The 18,602-nt window shown below is 37.0% G+C and overlaps 1 protein-coding gene across 1 annotated transcript; it reads right to left on the bottom strand.

Annotated features, from left to right (window-relative positions):
* Positions 1 to 1,349: 1,349 nt before the first annotated feature.
* Positions 1,350 to 5,195, bottom strand: LOC110921077 (p21-activated protein kinase-interacting protein 1-like). The gene is made up of 3 exons (XM_022165344.2): positions 4,435 to 5,195; positions 3,145 to 3,439; positions 1,350 to 1,636 (listed from the first exon to the last, which is right to left on the bottom strand). Exons 1-3 carry the CDS (start codon positions 5,086 to 5,088, stop codon positions 1,569 to 1,571), a joined length of 1,017 nt encoding a protein of 338 aa, XP_022021036.1. The 5' UTR covers positions 5,089 to 5,195; the 3' UTR covers positions 1,350 to 1,568.
* Positions 5,196 to 18,602: the final 13,407 nt, after the last annotated feature.

The raw sequence follows: 18,602 nt of genomic DNA on the forward strand, positions 1-18,602 counted from the left end.
ACAGCCTTACCTCTACCCCGTAGGAATAGAGAGGCTGCTTCCAGTGAGACCCCCGGCTCGATAGTAGTTTTGCATCAAGCTTTGGACCTAAGACACATAACACTCGAACAATCGGGACAGAGACTGGTTGGTGCACGTACCCCGGTGTCTTTCAGCTGTCAACGTCACCACATGATGCATGATTAACCATCCGCCGCTTTTAACGTTATTTTCACGAGATTAGTAAAATAACGTTAAAGTTAATATCATTTCATTTTTTCCCCACGAACGCCACACATATATACATTATATGTGCACACCTGCAACCTAATGTTAAACTCATCAAAAAACCAACTTCAAATACCATATACTCCATTACACTGGTAATAATTTTGAATTCGATTGTGTAACATATTTAAAAGATTATTTATTTTATCTTTGGTTCGGGTAAAGGATATAAAATTGGTTCTAGGTAGTAAGTTAGGTATCACCTAATACAATACATTTCAACTTGCCTAAAATGTTTATAATTAATCTTGTACACAAATACTCATCCCAAATATTTTAAGGTTTCTCTGAGAGAAAAACCATGAGAATAATCATGTTTTTTTTACATTAGTTTTTTACGTCTATACTTGTAAAGTATGTAAAGTTAATTATTTTTTACTTTTAACGCATAAATATAATATGTATTTAATACATGATTTGTTTTTGTCAAGTAACTACTTTTATGAGTGCGATGTGTCCACTCATGATTCTCTCCGTTTCATACACCTAACAATGCAACACATCTGTATATGGCTGCATCTTGAGGTGAGATAAGGCTTGACCATTAGATTCTATGTTCAATTCCTACAAGAGGGGCTTTTCCCATATTTATTAGGTTTCTTCCTGAACTGGTGTATAGCCATTATAGCCTAGTGAAGATAGATAAGATCGGATGGTTCCACTCGTGACACGATAATACTTCAGTGGTCCGTTAGTGATCCAAATTTGACGTTAAAAAAAATGATGTAAAACATCTTGGTAAAAAGTGATCCACTACCAAGCAAAGTTTGGCCCATTTCACCCATTTAGTAAAAAAAAAAAGTTTCTCATTTCACCTTTCACACACCTAACAATGTAAACATGGTTAAAAAAGATCCACTTCCAAGCAATGTTTGACCCATTTCACCTATTTCATACACCTAACAATGCAACACATCTATTGGTAAAAAAAGATACACTTCCAAGCAAAGTTTGCCCCTTTAAGTAGAATTAACTACATCCATCAAAACCGTTACTATGGTCTATTTGAAATCAAATAAAATATGGAGACTTGATGTTGACCTTTTTTGGTCAACAAAGTATGAAACCATGAGTCCATAGTCAATAATATCTTAAAATCTTGTAGGTATAATGATCTTCATGACTTCATCCAATGGCTACATTTTAGTTCATAAAAAAGTTCATCAAATAGATATTACACATAAGACGAATTACGCGTATGCTGCAAGACAAAATCGACCCATTGTTTACGCTATCTAACATCACAAAAATCAATCAAAATTTAGAACAGAAAGCAGAACATGTAAATTACAAGAATACCACTACTGTTCAGTTGCTTCATCCTGCTCTTTATTTGAATCACTTGAACCACTAAATCGCTTCTTCATAGCTGCAAAAAATGAAGACATTTAGTGGATTAGCAGGTTGGTATACATAAACCCAAACACGACCTGGTTAATTAATTGCGTAAAACAGAAACACTTGAACTATGTTAAGCTGTTTATTTAAAAAGATCAAACAAAATGGTGGTTGTAAACGGATTATAAAATGGGTTGGGGGGTAAGAGTTTTTTATTTTAATTTAGACAGGTTGGCCTGTTTATCTCCAGCCCGTTGATTAGGCTGGATGACATGTTTAAACCCAACCGTAACCCGTTTATCATATAAGAGGGTAGGAATGCAAACGAAACGAGCCAAGCCTTATCGAGCCCGTTCCAAGCTTGAGCCTAAAATAAAGCCCGTTTATTTATCAAGCCCAAGCTCGAGCCTGGCATGTGAAGCTCGTCAGGTTGTCGAGCTTTATCAAACCTCAGTGTAACATTAGTTTTTATTAATATTTAATAACATTTTCCCCTTATTTAAAGTTGTCTAGTAAACGAGCCAAGCCGAGCTTATTTAGACTTGTTACGAGCCGAGCCCAAACCTAAAATAAGTTTGTTTAGTGAACGAGCCAGAGCTTCACTTATTGAGCTAGCGAGCCTAAACAAGTCTATTATCTATATTATTTTTATTTAATATATTAATAATTAATAGATAATAAACGAGCCGAGCTCGAGCTTGAGAAACTGCCACGAAGCCGAGCTCGAGCTCGGCCTGGCTCGCTTGCACCCCTATCAGAGGGCGGGCCTTAGAGCAACTAATAAGGTTGCTACTTTGTGACCTTGAGGTCATGGGTTCGAGTCATGAGAAACAACCACCCTGCACAGAGCCACAAAGTGTAGGGTAAGACTGAACATCAGATCGCGAAGCGATCCAGCCCCTCCCCAGACCCCGCGCTAATGCGGGAGCTAAGTCAAGCACCGGGTACACCCTTTTAGTTAAATCATGTCAGAAATTGGCGTACGTGAGTTTGATAAAAATTTACTTATTAATGGGTTATATTTTAACTCTAACGGGTCAAACATAAATAATGCAGCTAGAAAGTAAATGTTCTTAACTTGTAAGTCACCCTATGATTATTTTAACACACAAAACCATTTAAATCGCTTTATTAAGAAAAAAAAAATAGATAATTACTGTAATGATACATTTTTAAATCATATGTACAAGGTAATTAATAACAGAAGTCAAAATAAAAAAATATATAAAACTTAAAAAGCATTTACGGTCAAGCCGTCCCAACCCGTACCATAAGAAAAAAAATAGATAATTACTGTAATGATACATTTTTAAATCATATGTACAAAGTAATTAATAACAAAAGTCAAAATAAAAAAAAATATATAAAACTTAAAAAGCATTTACGGTCAAGCCGTCCCAACCCGTACCAAAAACTAGCCCGTTCTGACCCGAACCAATTTTCATCATATTACCCAACCTAACCATTTTCCAACACCTAGCAGTTTAGCAGACATCGAAAGACAGAGAAATATTAAAAAAAAAAAAAAAAAAACCTCACATTTAAAAGAAGATCCAGCAAGACAAGTGAGTCTAGATTTGGTATTGGCCTCAGCCAACGGTGTTGGTTTATCTTTTTTTGCCATGCGAACATCCCAAACGCGTATGATTCCGTCTGAGGACGCAGATGCCACCAAAAATGGTTCTTCATCAGACGTCCCGTCAATCTTAGAAAGAACTACAATGCCTTTTAAACGAGCTGAATGTGCGTCTTCAATGCAATATGCCACCTTCCCGCTGATTGTATCCCATGCTGTCAGATTCCTGTCCTCTCCACCAGTGTAAACGAGTCCATTCTGTTATAATTTCATCGTTATTTCAGATATCAAAATTATAATGTTAATGATAACTTTCAGATGAATGGTAATGTTGCATTCAGTTATCATCACAATCGAGTTACCGACAAAGTTCCATAGTAATCTAGAAACAAAATAAAAGACACATTTTTTACCTAAAGTATCAACATAGTTTCACTTGTCTACAAAATGGGTCAACTTAAAGCGTTAAAAAATGGTTTTGTGCCCCGCTTTGGGTCGCTAAAACTCTTTAAATCAGTTACTTTTGTATAGCACTGTAAGTATATGTAAATTCAACCCTTGCTCTAAAAAACTTCATTTTTTTATTATTTTATACCAATTACCATCATGATTTTGTAATAAACATCTTTTACAAATCTCCCAAGCTTAGCAGTATACAGTTACAATAAAAGTAAGCCTAAAAGGAGACTAATTCACATCCCCAAAAGTAGACTGATTTATTAAATAACCAGGCATATGACTCTACGAACATGTAACACATTGCAGAAGTGACAACTTAAGTTAAACCTGACAATTCAAAATCTAAACCGTTTAACACGTCCGTTTAATAAGCAGGTTCAGTTCAGATCAACCTATTAAATCTGTTTAATTAAACGGTGTTCAACCTGTCAACCAGTTCTATAACATGCCGTGTCTAACTTTTTTAACAAAACCCATCGTGTTCAGACCGACCTATTTAACCCAACTATTTAAACTCTACATGTTCGGGTCAACCTGTTTACTTTTGACACATCTAAAACTATTAATAAAAACTTTGAATTATACTTTCTAAGGTCAACCCGTCTACCCATTTAACCCATTTACAACCAACCAACCCGTTTGACACGGATTTAACTAGTCGTGTTCAGATTATTTGCAGCGTTATGTTAGACCGCCAGCCCGATAACCCAACATAATTTTCACCCATGTCATATAACTACATATACTCATTCGGGTCAAATGCAACTAATAATCATAAACCAAATGAAACCAACCGTGGCAGGCGCAAGGCAGAGAACTCTCTTCTCCCCCTTCAACTCCGAAACCAACTTGGCATCCTCCGCTTCATGAACCGAAACTGTCTCACCGGTCCCCATAAAAAACTTATCCCCACCACACCCAAACTCCACAATCTCAGCTTCTTTCCCCAACTTACAAAAGAAACTCCTTCTCCCCCTAACCAAATTTATCATCCCCAAACACTCATCTCTCCCAACCGTCAACCCCAATTTACCCGATGGATGAACCGACATATCATTCACCCCTTTCTTATGAACCTTCAACGTCTTCAAATGCACAAACGGGTCCGCATCGTAGAACGACACGTGTCCGTCATCGTACGCAGAGAATAGGTTTCGGGGGAACGAGTGAAGGGATGGTGGGGTGTAGAGGACGAGGGATGTGACGGTGGAGGTAGGGTCGTTTAAGGAGCCGATTTCGGAGGAGGTGGAGAGGTCGTAGATTTTGATGGTGTCGTCGGAGCCGCCGGAGACGGCGACAGAGCCAGCGACGGCGACGGATTTGATGGGGGAGAGATGGGAGGGGAAGGAGAAGAGGGGGGAGAGGGTTAGGGTTTCGGTGGAGTGTTTCAGGGTTTTGAGTTTGAAGCCCCAGATGAAACGTTCGTATGAACCTGCAACTAAACTCATGTTTGCAGATTGTGATTGTGATTGTGATTGTGGTGGCTTCTTGTTCTACAAATGATGATGATGATGGTGGTTATAAACCTTCAAGAAGAGAGAATGGTGTATATGTGATATGTTTTAGGGTTTTAGGATGCCTTGTTATTTAATTTTATTGTTTATTACTAGGTTATAACCCCGTCTATTACACGGGCTGAATAAATAAATTTTATATACTAAATAATAAAACAATATATCTTTAAAACCTATACGGCTTGAATAAATGTAATTTTATATACCAAATAAAAAAATTATATCTTTAAAACCACGTGTATTACACGGGTTAAATAAATGTAATATTGTTTACCAAGTAATAAAATAATACGTCTTTAAAAAACCTCATTTATTACACAGGTTGAATAAATGTAATTTTATATACCAAACAATAAAGAAAAATTGCATCTTTAAAAATATGCACATTACACGGTTTGAATAAATGTAATTTTCTATACTAAATAATAAAAAATATATATCCTTTAAAAAACCTCGGGTATTGTACGAATTGAATAAATCTAATTTTACATATCAAATAATAAAAAGTTATGTCTTAAAAAACCTCATGAGTTACATGGGTCGAGTAAATCTAATTTTGTATAGTGAAAACAAAAATATTTAATATATTAATACAAAGTTTGGTTTTCGTGATAAAAATAGATTATTCTGTTGTTGCAACATTTGTTAACGAAGTCTCAATAAATTTAACCATTTATTTAAAACTCTGTAAATGTATAAATGATAAATAATATTAGTTAATTTTATTTTAAGTTCCGTAAAATTTATTTGATACCAAACTAAACAAAACGTTCAATTATAATTAATTCAAATAAATAATATTATAAATGAGAAGGAGATTAAACTAAATAATAATTATTCATAAGATATTAAACTAATAATATTTAGTAGGAGAGTTCTCTATAATATAAGATATTAAATTAAATAATATTAGTAGGAGGGTTATCTATAATTAATTAAAAAAGATTAAATTAAAATAATCTATCTACTATAATAAAGAAACAAAGTTTTGGACACGTGTCATTCATAGAAGGTATCCTCAAATCTATACTTATCTTATATTAACTAAATAAATAAATAATAAATTAATATTAAATCTTATTATACTTTAATAAAATATTATCCTCAAATCTAAATTGTTAATTTAATATATTTTTAAAACAAATACCTTTCTTTCTTACTTATCTTATATTAAATATATAAATGATAAATTAATATTAAATGTTATCCTAATTTATTAAAAATATAACTTTTTTTATTAATTGGTATACAAAATTATATTTATTCAACTCGTGTAAAACGCAGGGTTTTTAAAAATATATTTTTTTATTATTTACTATACAAAGTTACATTTATATAACACGTGTACCATATGAAGTTTTTAAAAATATAACTTTTTATCATTTGCTATGTAAAATTATATTTATTCAACACGTGTAATACACGAAGTTTTTTAAGGATACAATTTTTTTTATTATTTGGTAGATTTTCAACCCGACTATACACGGGTTTTAAAGATACGACGTTTTTAGTATTTAATATACAAAATTATATTTATTTATTATGTGTAATACACATGTTTTTAAAGATATAACTCTTTTTTAATCTATTCAACACGTGTAATATACGGGGTTTTTAAGGGTGTAATATTTTTATTATTTGGTAGATTTATTCAACCCGATTATACACGGATTTTTTTAAGATATGACGTTTTTAGTATACAAAATTACATTTATTTAATCTGTGTAATACACAATTTTTATTATTTGATATATAAAATTATATTTATTTAACTCGTACAATATACGAGGTTCATAAAGATATAACTTTTTTTTATTTAATATATAAAATTACATTTATTCAACCCGTGTAATACACGGGGTTCTAAACTAGTAATTATCTATAAGAGATGGCGTAATATGATGACAAGTGTCCCTAAAATGGTTTATTTTATTATATAGTATAGATAGATTATTTTTTTTTTATTTCGTAAATTAGCTAAAAATAAAAATAAAAATGATTTTGTTAACACTCACAAGCTTAAAACAATTATTTCATGTAATTATGTTGCAATGTCTATACGAGTAGAAATGATTTTGTTAACACTCACAAGCCTAAAAAACCTCAACTTTTTCCATAATGTACAAACCACCATTAAATCAATTCCAAACCAAGCTCAGAATTTCGGACTTTGGTCCATGGACTTCCAACAAACCATGCCCCGCAATGTATAAACTTATAAGGTAGAGTTTGCTTTTTACCTCATGTATTTGGAAACCCGCAAGTAGTTTTAGTATGCAAGAATAAGAGACGGAATGGAATGAACTATTACAAAGGAATAAAAAAATTGTGTTTAGTTGGTCAAGGTAATGAAATTACACATTACATAAGGCATCACATTCCATTAAATTCATTCCATCCAACCCCCTTGTTTTTTTTTTTTCATTTCATTCCCCCATACACCGTTCATTACCAACACTGCCCACCACTACCACCTGCCACCACCGCCGACAACCTCGACCACCACTGTCGCCGCCACTTGCCACTACCGACCACTGCCACTCATTGTCACTGCCACCCTCCGCCACCAACCACCGTTGACCAGTACCACCACCGACCACCGCTACCACCTGGTCCGCGTGTTACGCCCCGATCAAAGATAAATCAATAATGTCCTAATTACCTCAAACTAATAGCTAGTGGCAATAAGGGTGTCGAACCACGAATAGTTTGTGGTCCGTGTCAAGATCTAGTTAATTATTAAATTGAAACGATTTTATGAAGTTTGCTATTGTAAATCTCTTTGTGTGTTTGGTTTGTGAAAAAGATATCGGATTGACTGTCACACCCCGGCCGCGTATAACATGCAACCGCGGCGGAAAACGCCGGGGAGTGTTGGGACAGAATTAATTGTTTCATAACCATGGAAATTAAAGTTTCATTTTATTTATTAAACACGAGTATTACATCGTTTCAAACAGGAAATACAAAGTTCATAACATAATTAAACTAGTCTATCTTCATTTTCAGGCTCTAAGGCACAGGTCCGCCCTAGTGTCATGATCATCATCCTATGGAACAGCTCCTGAAAACACATGTGAAAGTAGGTACGTCAGCATAAAAATGCCTGTGAGATACATAGGTTTTGTGAAAATGGGATTTATGACTTGAGTTTAAAGAAATGTTTAATAACAGTCAGTCATGAACCTTGTAATTTGTCTTGCTTTGTAAACCAATTGAAAAACGATAATGTCAGATGATATGTAAACTAAATGTAAGGTTAAAAGAATAACCTAGTAAAATGAGTATGTATAAGATAAGTTGTTTGTAAAACAATGTCTTGTGAAGAATATGTTATTTGTATAAAATGTAATATGTTTATACTGAAATGATTTAAATAACGCTACGATATGTAATATAATGCAAGCATTTATATATAGGAAGTACCAGCGGCGTATCCACCATGTTTGTATCATATTACATACGCCACGTTACTCCAACCATTTACCCAAACCAACCACCATGTAAATTGTTCATGCATAAATCAATTGTCGAGTGTTATTGTGTAAACCATATCGAAATGTCTATGTTCAATGTAAACCACCAAGTATGTATATCAATGTCAAAATGTTTATGTTTAATGTAGATCATGTAATGTGTACCCAAAATATATCTTGTATGGTAAGTGAGATGTATCAACTAAACCATATGTAAAATGCACAAAACAAGGTGTTGAAGTAAAACATGGTTTAAATCAACGTTATGTTTTGTGGAACAATGCATGCTCTACTGATATTAAACATTTATACGGTATTATGAAATATGCATACATCCAAGCCTTGAGACTGTGGCGATAAACCCTTAAACAAATTAGTGGTTTATCTAAGTTATGTATATCGAATTCGGTCATTCCTTCCAATCCAATCAAACCCGGGATTTCAGGAACGGGAGTTGTCAATTCCTATGGTACCACTACCTACTAACGAATGACGTGATCAATGTTAATGAATGTATTGTTCCATGTTAAACAAACCAAATGTCATACCAAAATGAAGGCATGTGATGTAAACAATTGTACTAAGTATGCACACAATGGGCATAAATAGCATGAAATGTAATGTGAAACAATGTACTAAGTATGCACACAATGGGCATATATAGCATGAAATGTAATGTAAAACAATGTACTAAGTACGCACACAATGGGCATACATAGCATGAAATGTAATGTAAACCAATGTACTAAGTACGCACACAATGGGCATACATAGCATGAAATGTAATGTAAAACAATGTACTAAGTACGCACACAATGGGCATACATAGCATGAAATGTAATGTAAAACAATGTACTAAGTACGCACACAATGGGCATACATAGCATGAAATGTAATGTAAACCAATGTACTAAGTACGCACACAATGGGCATACATAGCATGAAATGTAATGTAAAAAAATGTACTAAGTACGCACACAATGGGCATACATAGCATGAAATGTAATGAAATCATGTACTATAATGTACTAACGAACATAGCAGGTATATGATGTGAAAACAGGAAAGCATGAAAGTAACAAGTAGGCACATGTGTTTTTCCCCAAAACGGTATGGAAAACAGTAAAAGAGGGGACTATGTACTCACCTGAGATTGCTTTGAATTCCTTGTGTAATAATTACACGATGCTAGTGATCACGGAATATCAAACGGCACCTAATAGGTAGCTATGTTAATATACCAGACCAAAATCGGAAGGATCGGATAGTATGCGGGTTCGTAAACCAAACGAGTATGGAGACTCGTGAAATATGGTTTAACAAAGCCTACACACTAAAATGAAACCTAACCTAAGTGCTTGCGGCCCATTACGACCCGTTTAGGTAGCTTATGCTACCTTAACGCATCGTTCGCGTAGAACGCGTTTGGAACGCCTAACATCGTGACCACAAGGTATAACCTCGGAAGGTTACAGCTATGGTCACCTAATGCGTTTGGTCGGATCCTAATGATCGACCAAATGGGTTGGGTTCGAAAGTATAAGCGATGGTTTAGATCGCTTACCTTACGACCCTATATATGCACTAAACTAAAAGTGACGAGCTAAGCATGTTAGGACATGCTTAACTAAGTTTAGAAAACAGGTTTGGCATCAAAGCAAACGGCTTTGATGCTCACAAGTAGTTTGGTTACAAAATACGCAAGAATGCGCATTTTGGCCGAAACTACGACTCGTCATTGAGCCTAGATAACGTGGTAATCAGTAGGTATAGTCGCCATGGACTATAACCATCGTGATCACGCTCACGTTATAAAGTTCCATGAACTTCGTGTTGACCATATGCTGGTCACACAGAAAGTCAAGCAAAACTTTGACTTTCGGACTCGAAAAGCGAATAAAAGAACGAAAGAACACTTACGAAGGGTCCCCGAATGCTAATCTAGATCAAAATGGCTCAGGTATGAAACAAAGGTTCCAACTTAGAGCTTTAGATCAGATTTTTTTGTGGGTTTTAACCAAAGGGGGGGGGGGTATTTATAGGAAAAGTAAAGCCGTTAGGATCGTTTCTTGAATATCGTGCTACGATCTTATGCGTACACTTGTCAAGTTGTTGTGGTAGCTCAAAATGACCCTAACTCTACAGATGGTGAAAGGGCATTGCCCTTTGGAGTGTTTGAAAGGCCAATTTTTGCAAGAGAACAAAGTTTCTGCAACTGAAGGGGCCATGCGGCCCGCATCAGGATCAGACAAAACTCAGGCGGGCCGCCTGGCTATGTCTGATCTGCACCAACTTTCAGAATTGGCAGTTTTGGTCCCTGTTGCATGTTTAAGCCATTTCCGAGGCCCGTAAAGCCAACTTTAAGGCCCTAAAATGATGCCTAAACATTGTGGACATGAAACATGCTCAAAAATATGTCGGATGTTGGTTCGTTTGGCCGTACGATTGCGATGTTCGGTTAATTACGACGGAATGCGCATAAGCGCGAAAAATGATCCAAATTGCGCGACGAATGGATTTTTCTCATGCCAAACACTAAGGCATAATATTAGGATGCTTACAAAAATTTTTGGATGTCCGGATGTATTCAGAACGTAAGTTATGCGCGAAAGTGCAAACTTGTGCACTTTTTGACACTTTTAGTCCCTGAATGATCCAAAAGTTTATTTTAGCATACCAAACCCCTCAAAGCCTATTTCTAAGCTATGTAAAGGATATTTATGGTATGTTTAACTTATGGACATGTTCCGGAATGTTTGTTACAGTTCAAATTGGCATACTTTCGCAGTTTGTCAAGTTTAGCCCCTGTAAGCGAATTAACTTGTTTTTGCTATACCAAAGCCTTCAAAACTTATTTCTAAGTTATGTAAAGGTTATTTAAGGTATTTTGAGTATATGTTGATGTTCCGGAGTATTTGTCGCATTAAACTGGGTACGTTTACGCACCAGTTTGCATATAATTCTCCAGAAAACGATGTAGAGTTTGAAATTGAACAAAAGTCAAAACATGAAGAATGTAAAACACAACCAAACAAACGTTGGGATCAAATAACATTGTTTTATTGATAACTGAACTGTTCACAATGATTACAAGCACAAATGTTACAGTCTCCCCTACTTGTGGAAATTTCGTCCCGAAATTTATTTAGAGGAAACTCGTGGAAAGAGATGCGGATATTTTGCCTTCATTTGATCCTCGCGTTCCCAAGTAAACTCGGGTCCACGTTTAGATTCCCAGCGAACCTTGACCAAAGGGATGCGCTTGCGTTTAAGCCACTTGACTTCACGTTCCATGATTTCTACCGGTTTCTCAACAAATTTCAGTGTTTTATCGACACGAATTTCGTCAAGTGGAGGTTCTCATCAGCTAAACACCTCTTGAGATTGGACACGTGAAAGGTTGGATGAACATTTCCAAGTTCAGGAGGTAACTCAAGTCTGTAGGCTACCTTACCGATTCTTTCGACGATCTTGAATGGTCCAACGTATCTAGGTGCAAGTTTTCCTTTCTTTCCGAATCTGATCACACCTTTCCAAGGCGAGACCTTAAGTAATACACGATCACCGACTTGAAAATCCAAGGGCTTGCGTTTTAGGTCCGCGTAACTCTTTTGACGGCTTCTAGCTGTCTGAAGGTTATCACGAACTTTCTTAACCTTATCTGTTGTCTCTAAAATGAGGGCAGGTCCAGTAAGTTGAGCCTCACCAATCTCATTCCAGCAGACTGGTGAACGACATTTTCGACCATAGAGAGCCTCGAAAGGAGCCATGTTGATGCTAGAGTGATAACTGTTGTTGTAGGAGAATTCAATCAATGGAAGATGTGAATCCCAACTACCACCAAAATCGATCACACAAGCTCTAAGCATATCCTCTAGTGTCTGGATTGTTCTTTCAGATTGACCATCCGTTTGTGGATGAAAAGCTGTGCTCAGATTAAGTTGGGACCCCATAGCAGATTGCATGGTTCTCCAAAAATGAGAAGTGAAACGAGCATCTCTGTCAGAAATGATGTTCAAAGGAACACCATGTCGAGCTACAATTTCATCCACGTAGATTTGAGCAAGTTTGTCAGCCGAAAAATCCTCACGAATTGGTAAGAAATGCGCTGATTTAGTAAGACGATCAACAACTACCCAGATGGCATCGTGACATTTCTTTGTGCGCGGGAGTTTAGTAATGAGATCCATAGTAATGTTTTCCCATTTCCAAACTGGGATCTCTGGTTGTTCCAATAAACCGGAAGGACGCTGATGTTCAGCCTTAACCTTAAGACAAGTAAGGCATTTTGATACGTATAAGGCAATGTCTTTCTTCATACCAGGCCACCAATACTGAATACGAAGATCCTTATACATCTTATCTGAGCCAGGATGAATAGAATAACGAGACTTATGGGCTTCATCCATAAGCAGGGTACGAAGATTATCTTGGCTCGGGACCCACAAACGGTCCATGAAGTAATATGATCCATTGTCCTTCAGTTCTAGAGCAGGAGTTATGTGATAAGGAAATTCCTTATCCATCAAACCTTGTGAAACACAAGATTGTTGAGCCTGAGAAATACGTGTTTGGATGTCGGATTGAGCTTGAATAACAGATTGGACACGAACACAATGAAGCTTAGTACGTTCCTTGCGACTCAAAGCATCGGCTACGACATTCGCCTTACCAGGATGGTAGCGAATTTCGCAGTCATAGTCGTTTAGAAGCTCCACCCAACGTCTTTGCCTCATGTTGAGTTCCTTTTGATTGAAGATATGTTGAAGACTTTTGTGGTCCGTAAAAACCACACATTTTGTACCGTACAAATAGTGTCTCCAGATCTTAAGAGCGAAGACAACTGCACCCAACTCAAGATCATGAGTGGTGTAGTTCTTCTCATGTATCTTCAACTGTCTCGATGCGTATGCTATGACTTTGTTCCTTTGCATCAGGACGCAGCCAAGACCCAATTTAGATGCATCGCAATAAACGACGAAATCATCATTACCCTCGGGCAAGGTTAGGACAGGCGCGTCGCAAAGTTTTTGTTTCAAAGTCAGGAACGCTTCCTCTTGTTTGAATCCCCAATCAAAGGGCTTGTTCTTCTGAGTTAGAGCAGTTAGAGGAACTGCAATCTTTGAGAAATTCTCTATGAAACGGCGATAATAACCCGCTAGACCAAGAAAAGAACGAACCTTAGTAGGGGTAGTAGGTGTATCCCAATCCTTAATCGCACTGATCTTGGAGGGATCTACATGAATACCTTGTTCGTTGACAATATGTCCTAAGAATTGAACCTCTTTAAGCCAGAATTCACACTTGGAGAATTTGGCGAAAAGTTGTTCTTTCTTTAGGAGTTCCAAAGTAAGACGAAGATGTTGCTCATGATCAGCTCGCATCTTAGAATATATTAAAATGTCATCAATGAAAACGATGATGAACTTATCCAAATAAGGTTTGCAGACCCTATTCATCAAGTCCATGAAAACAGCAGGAGCATTAGTCAAACCGAATGGCATGACTTTGAACTCATAATGTCCATAACGAGTGCCGAACGCTGTCTTGGGAATATCTTCTCCATGCACACGGAGTTGATGATATCCAGATCGCAGATCAATCTTTGAAAAATAAGAAGCGCCTTGCAATTGATCAAAGAGATCATCAATGCGAGGTAGGGGATATCGATTCTTGATGGTGAGCTTGTTAAGCTCACGATAATCGATACACATCCTAAAAGATCCATCCTTCTTCTTGACAAAGAGAACGGGAGCACCCCAAGGTGAAAAGCTAGGACGGATAAAAACTTTGTCGGAGAGTTCCTGAAGCTGCTTAGACAATTCTTGCATCTCAGACGGTGCAAGACGGTATGGAGCTCTGGCAATGGGATTTGCACCAGGTACGAGATCAATATAGAACTTGACTTGGCGTGCTGGGGGTAGACCAGGTAAATCTTCAGGGAATACTTCAGAGTAATCCCGAGCAACAGGAATATCTGAAATAGACTTTCCCTTGCCTTTATCTGCTGTAACATGTGCTAAGAAAGCCACATAGTTCTTCCGTAGATACTTTCGTGCTTTAAAACAAGTCATGAGTTTGAGACCACCGGCAGGCTTCTCACCACGAACCTGTAGGATCTCGCCTGTCGACAGCGGCACCCGAACAATCTTCTCAGAACAAACTATCTCTGCGCGATGCTTAGATAACCAATCCATACCTACAATAACGTCGAAGCTTCCAAGTTGCATAGGCGTGAGGTTAATAGGAAAAATATGGTCGTTAAGGTTCAACTGGCAGTTGCAGAGAACAGAATCAAGAACAATGGGTTCACCATTAGCAACCTCTACTGTCAAAGGTTTACCTAGTTTCGTTCTAGACACGCGAAGAATTGGCTCAAAAGACAATGACACAAAACTCTTGTCGGCACCCGAATCAAAAAGAACAGATGCAGGCTGATTATCAATAAAGAACGTACCGTTCACCACTTCATTGTCTGCCTGTGCCTCTTGAGCATTCATGTTGAAGACTCGTGTAACATTTGTGCTTGTAATCATTGTGAATAGTTCAATTATCAATAAAATAATGTTATTTGATCCCAATGTTTGTTTGGTTGTGTTTTACATTTTTCATGTTTTGGCTTTTGTTCAAATTCAAACTCTACATCGCTTTCTAGAGAATTATACGCAAACTGGTGCGTAAACGTACTCAGTTTAATGCGGCAAATACTCCGGAACATCAACATATACTCAACGTACCTTAAACAACCTTTACATAACTTAGAAATAAGTTTTGAAGGCTTTGGTATAGCAAAAACAAGTTAATTCGCTTACAGGGACTAAACTTGACAAACTGCGAAAGTATGTCAATTTGAACTGTAACGAACATTCCGGAACATGTCCATAAGTTAAACATACCATAAATATCCTTTACATAGCTTAGAAATAGGCTTTGAAGGGTTTGGTATGCTAAAATAAACTTTTGGGTCATTCAGGGACTAAAAGTGTCAAAAAGTGCACAAGTTTGCACTTTTGCGCATAACTTACGTTCTGAATACATCCGGACATCCAAAAATTTATGTAAGCATCCTTATATTATGCCTTAGTGTTTGGCATGAGAAAAATCCATTCGTCGCGTCATTTGGATCGTCTTTCGCGCTTATGCGCATTCCGTCGTAATTAAGCGAACATTGCGATCGTACGGCCAAACGAACCAACATCCGGAACATTTTTGAGCATGTTTCATGTCCCAATGTTTAGGCGTCATTTTAGGGCCTTAAAGTTGGCTTTACGGGCCTTAGAAGTGTCGGAAATGGCTTAAATACGCAACAGGGACCAAATATGTAAATTCTGCAAGTGGTGCAGATCAAACGGGACCAGGCGGCCCGCGTAAGATCTGCATGCACTTTCACGCGGGCCGCGTGAGGGTGTCTGACAGAAAATATTTTGCATTTAATGCAGTTTGGCCCTTCGTTCGATCAAGGGGCGATGCCCTTTCACCCTATTAAGAGCCAAGAGCCAATATGTGACTTACCACAAGAATTTGACAAGTGTACGCTCGAGATCGCGGCACGATATTCGATAAACGATCCTAACGGTTCCACTTTTCCTATAAATACCCCCCCCCTTTTGTGTAAAAACCCACAAGAATCAGATCTAAAGCTCTAAGTTGGAACCATTGTTTCATACCTGAGCTATTTGATCTAGATTAGCACTCGGGGACCCTCCGTAAGTCTTCTTTCGCTCTTTTATTCGCTTTTCGAGTCCGAAAGTCAACGTTTTGTTGACTTTCTGCATTGACCAGCTTATGGTCGATGCGAAGTTCATGGAACTTCATAACGTGAGCGTGATCACGATGGTTATGGTCCATAGTGACCATACCTACTGATTTCCCCGTTATCTAGGCTCAGTGACGAGTCGTAGTTTCGGCCAAAATGCGCATTCTTGCGTATTTTGTAACCAAACTACTCGTGAGCATCAAAGCCGTTTGTTTTGATGCCAAACCTGTTTTCTAAACTTAGTTAAGCATGTTCTAACATGCTTAGCTCGTCACGTTTAGTATAGTGCTTATATAGGGTCGTAAGGTAAGCGATCTAAACCATCGCTTATACTTTCAAACCCGACCCATTTGGTCGATCTTTAGGATCCGACCAAACACATTAGGTGACCATAGCTATAACCTTCCGAGGTTATACCTTGTGGTCACGATGTTAAGCGTTCCGAACGCGTTCTACGCGAACGACGCGTTAGGGTGGCATAAGCTACCTCAACGGGTCGTGATGGACCGTAAGCACTTAGGTTAAGTTTCATTTTAGTATGTAGGCTTTGTTAAACCATATTACACGAGTCTCCATACTCGTTTGGTTTTCGAACCCGCGTACTGTCCGATCCTTCCGATTTGGTCCGGTATATTAACATAAGCTACCTATTAGGTGCCGTTGGTATTCCGTGATCTTTAGCACTATCTGGTTATTATACAAGGAACTCAAAGCAATCTCAGGTGAGTACATAGAACCCCATCTTTTACTGTTTTCCAAGCTGTTTTGGGGTGAAACACATGTGCCTATCTGTTACTTTCATGCTTTCCATGTTTTCACATCATATGCCTGCTATGTTGTTAGTACATTATAGTACACGATTTCATTACATTTCATGCTATGTATGCCCATTGTGTGCGTACTTAGTACATTGATTTACATTACATTTCTGTTGCATATGTTTACTCAGCATATGGACACATTGATTTACATTACATTTCTGTTGCATATGTTTACTCAACATATGGACACATTGATTTACATGAACATTTCTGTTGCATATGCTTACTCAGCATATGGACACATTGATTTACATGAACATTTCTGCTGCATATGTTTACTCAGCATATGGGCACATGCCTTCATTTTGTTATGACATTTGGTTTGTTTAACATGGAACAATACATTCATTAACATTAGCTACGCCGTTCGTTAGTAGGTAGTGGTACCATAGGAATTGACAACTCCCATTCCTGAAGTCCTGGGTTTGATAGGACTGGAAGGAATGACCGAATTCGATATACATAACTTAGATAAACCTTTAATTTGTTTAAGGGTTTATCGCCGCAGTCTCAAGGCTTGGATGTATGCATAGTTTACAATACCACATAAATGTTAATATCAATAGAGCATGCATTTTTCCACAGGACATAACGTTGATTTAAACCACGTGTTACTTCAACGACTTGTTTTGTGCATTATACATATGGTTTAAGTTGATACATTTCGCTTACCATACATGATACATTTTGGGATGCACATTACATGATTTACATTGAACATAAACACGTTGACATTGACATAAACATTTGGTGGTTTACATTTGAACATAAACATTTGACATGGTTTACACAATAACACTTGACATTTGGTTTACACATGAACAATTTACATGGTGGATTGGTTTGGGTAAATGATTTAAGTAACGTGGCGTATGTAATATGATACAAACATGGTGGATACGCCGCTGGTACTTCCTATATATAAATGTTTGTATAATATTACATATCGTGGCGTTATCTAAGTCATTTCAGTTTAGACACATTACATTTTACATAAATAACATATTCTTCACAAGACATTATTTTCACAAACAACTTATCTTATTCAACTCATTTTACTTGGTTATTCGTTTAACCTTGCACTTATCTATACATATCGTTTGATGTTATCGTTTTTCAAATGGTTTACAAAGCAAGACAAATTACAAGGTTCATGACTGACTGTTATTAAACATTCTTTAAACTCAAGTCATGAATCCCATTTTCACAAAAACTATGTATCTCACAGGCATTTTTATGCTGACGTACCTACTTTCACATGTGTTTTCAGGAGCTGTTCCATAGGACGAAGAACACGACACTAGGGCGGACCTGTGCCTTAGAGACTAAAAACTGAAGATAGAACTAGAATAACTGTGTTTTGAATTCTGTACTTCCTTTTAAGACAATGTAACA

The sequence above is a fragment of the Helianthus annuus genome, chromosome 17 (assembly GCF_002127325.2).
Source record: "Helianthus annuus cultivar XRQ/B chromosome 17, HanXRQr2.0-SUNRISE, whole genome shotgun sequence".
NCBI lineage: Eukaryota > Viridiplantae > Streptophyta > Magnoliopsida > Asterales > Asteraceae > Helianthus > Helianthus annuus.

What these genes read in the sequence shown, in the direction of transcription:
- LOC110921077 (XM_022165344.2), bottom strand. Translation starts at nt 5,088, where the DNA reads ATGAGTTTAGTTGCAGGTTCATACGAACGTTTCATCTGGGGCTTCAAA. An exon ending in TCTGCCTTGCGCCTGCCACG is followed by an intron (nt 3,440 to 4,434) that starts GTTGGTTTCATT and finishes AAATTATAACAG; the next exon opens with AATGGACTCGTTTACACTGG. An exon ending in TGCTGGATCTTCTTTTAAAT is followed by an intron (nt 1,637 to 3,144) that starts GTGAGGTTTTTT and finishes CATTTTTTGCAG; the next exon opens with CTATGAAGAAGCGATTTAGT.